We start from the raw sequence: 2,500 nt of genomic DNA, 5'->3' as shown, positions 1-2,500 counted from the left end.
CCAATATGGGCTTGCCTGCAGTGGTGTGCTGCCTCTTCGCCACCATTGGTCCAGTAAGTGTTTGCTTGTTGGGTAGTTAGACCGGACAAGATAGCTGGTAAACCATGTGAGCAACATGATGCATTCTTTCTTCTGTCCTAATGCACCCGTCTCTCTCTGGATGTAACATTACATAGCTCCGTATGTGGCCTACTATGATGGTAAGAGCTACTGCCCCCTCCCTACCCACCACACCCTGGTTCTTCCTTTGCTTCTGTCTGCAATGTGCTGTACAGTGACGCGCTCAATGTGAATGCGGTTATTTTTCAGTTGCACACGCAAATAATTCTATGGATGCATCGCTACGTTCTGGCAAGATGTGAGATCTTGCATGGTGTCAGAATTGATGCTCTGAATCTACACGTGCTAATGTATTATGCCATGTATTTTCCTTCTGCATCACAGCACAGTTATGGGGACAGTCTGTCGTGGCATCTCTTAATGTCACCTTATGCCCCATGCCTTCCATTGGCTCCCATCATCTCCTGAATGTTCAAAACATTACACACACAGACACACACAGGTCTTGCTCGTCTGCAGAATTGTTTGGACTCCAAGGAAGGCCCTGCAAGCCATCTTCCCGAGATCCAAACATGCACATCTGCTCTTCATGTGCTTTGCTGTTTTTCCCCAATTGATTTCTCCCCATAATTGCTATTAGCTACAACTTAAATCAGTTTTTCATTATTTTAAGGAGTAGTTTGGCTAATGCTGCATGGTGTAAATTGACAATTTCCTTGATATTTTGCCAATGGGAGTGACAGTTGCCTTCCTCCTGGTAGAAAAGCTACCAACGGAGGACATTTTGGCTTCAGGGCTATTTACTGCAGTGCACCTGTATTGGCCATCTTCATGTCCTTAGACTTACTGTAACTTAAGGGAATTAACTTGATGAAATTCAAGTTCTGTCAGGTTTGTCCCATCTGCAAAATACAACTCCTATTAGATTTATTTGTAGTTATTTAGTGTTGATATTAATAGATATTTTTCCCCTCATGTTGATATACAATTGATATGCATATTGATACGATTGCTATGGAATGACCTTTGACCATGTCTTTTCTCTCCTCAGCACCAGTTCCTGTCCGAGGCTCTACAGTGGAGGGCACAGACTGACCCAGACCACTGTCTCTATGTGCTGCTCAATGCAAAGGTAGCACTCTCACTCTTATAGACTCACTCTCACACGTATTACAGTAAACAGAACCCCCCATAAACAGTTGTGCCCAGTTGTAAATAAACCCCTTGCCCCTACCCTTTCTAACTCCTGTGTTTCAGGGGGTAGCGGTATCCACAGCAACATGTGTGCAGCTGCATAAGCGGGCGGAGAAGATTGCAGTGGCGCTCACAGAGAAAGGCAGCATCAACACCGGGGACAACGTGGTGCTGCTCTACCCTCCTGGTGAGTCCTTTCGGTCTGTCCGTCAGACTCTGTTGAGGATGACATAGAGTTACAGTCGGTCTCTCTCTCTAGGTATTGACCTGATAGCCTCCTTCTATGGCTGTCTGTACGCTGGCTGTGTTCCTGTCACTGTCAGACCTCCTCATCCACAGAACCTGGCAGCCACACTTCCCACTGTCCGCATGATCATCGACGTAAGTGTGTGTGTTTGTGTGTATACAGTTGAAGTCAGAAGTTTACATACAACTTAGCCAAATACATTTAAACTCAGTTTTTCACAATTCCTGACATTTAATCCTAGTAAAAATTCCCTGCCTTAGGTCAGTTAGGATAACCACTTTATTTTCAGAATGTGAAATGTCAATAATATTAGAGAGAATGATTTATTTCAGATTTTATTTCTTTCATCACATTCCCAGTGGGTCAGAAGTTTACATACATTCAATTAGTATTTGTTAGCATTGCCTTTAAATTGTTTAATTTGGGTCAAACATTTTCGGTAGCCTTCCACAAGCTTCTCACAATAAGTTGGGTGAATTTTGGCCCATTCCTCCTGACAGAGCTGGTCTAACTGAGTCAGGTTTGTAGGCCTCCTTGCTCGCACACGCATTTTCAGTTCTGCCCACAAATTTTCTAGGATTGAGGTCAGGGCTTTGTGATGGCCACTCCAATACCTTGACTTTTCTGTCCTTAAGCCGGTTTGCCACAACTTTTGAAGTATGCTTGGGGTCATTGTCCATTTGGAAGACTCATTTGTGACCAAGCTTTAACTTCCTGACTGATGTCTTGAGATGTTGCTTCAATATATCCACATAATTTCCCTTCCTCAAGATGCCATCTATTTTGTGAAGTACACCAGTCCCTCCTGCAGCAAAGCACCCCCACAACATGATGCTGCTACCCCCGCGCTTCACGGTTGGGATGGTGTTCTTCTGCTTGCAATCCTCCCCCCTTTTTCCCCCAAACATAACAATGGTCATTGTGGCCAAACAGTTCTATTTTTGTTTCATCAGACCAGAGGACATTTCTCCAAAAAGTACGATCTTTAAAGGCACAGTC

At 44.2% G+C, this 2,500-nt stretch overlaps 1 protein-coding gene across 3 annotated transcripts in view; it reads left to right on the top strand.

Moving 5' to 3' along the window:
* LOC139371029 (disco-interacting protein 2 homolog B-A-like) overlaps positions 1–2,500 on the top strand; it is an 89,915-nt gene that overhangs the window by 75,792 nt on the left and 11,623 nt on the right. For 2 of the 3 annotated variants that reach the window (XM_071111057.1, XM_071111056.1), the window contains exons 25-28: positions 177–200; positions 1,112–1,192; positions 1,318–1,441; positions 1,514–1,635. In XM_071111057.1, the coding sequence (XP_070967158.1) occupies positions 177–200; positions 1,112–1,192; positions 1,318–1,441; positions 1,514–1,635 (351 nt within the window). The remainder of the gene's footprint in view (positions 1–176; positions 201–1,111; positions 1,193–1,317; positions 1,442–1,513; positions 1,636–2,500) is intronic. The other variant, XM_071111058.1, reaches the window with a different exon arrangement.

This window comes from Oncorhynchus clarkii, chromosome 17 (assembly GCF_045791955.1).
Source record: "Oncorhynchus clarkii lewisi isolate Uvic-CL-2024 chromosome 17, UVic_Ocla_1.0, whole genome shotgun sequence".
Taxonomy (NCBI): Eukaryota; Metazoa; Chordata; class Actinopteri; order Salmoniformes; family Salmonidae; genus Oncorhynchus; species Oncorhynchus clarkii.
Note: the sequence above shows the minus strand (reverse complement) of the source record. Positions and strands in the feature narration are given on the sequence as shown.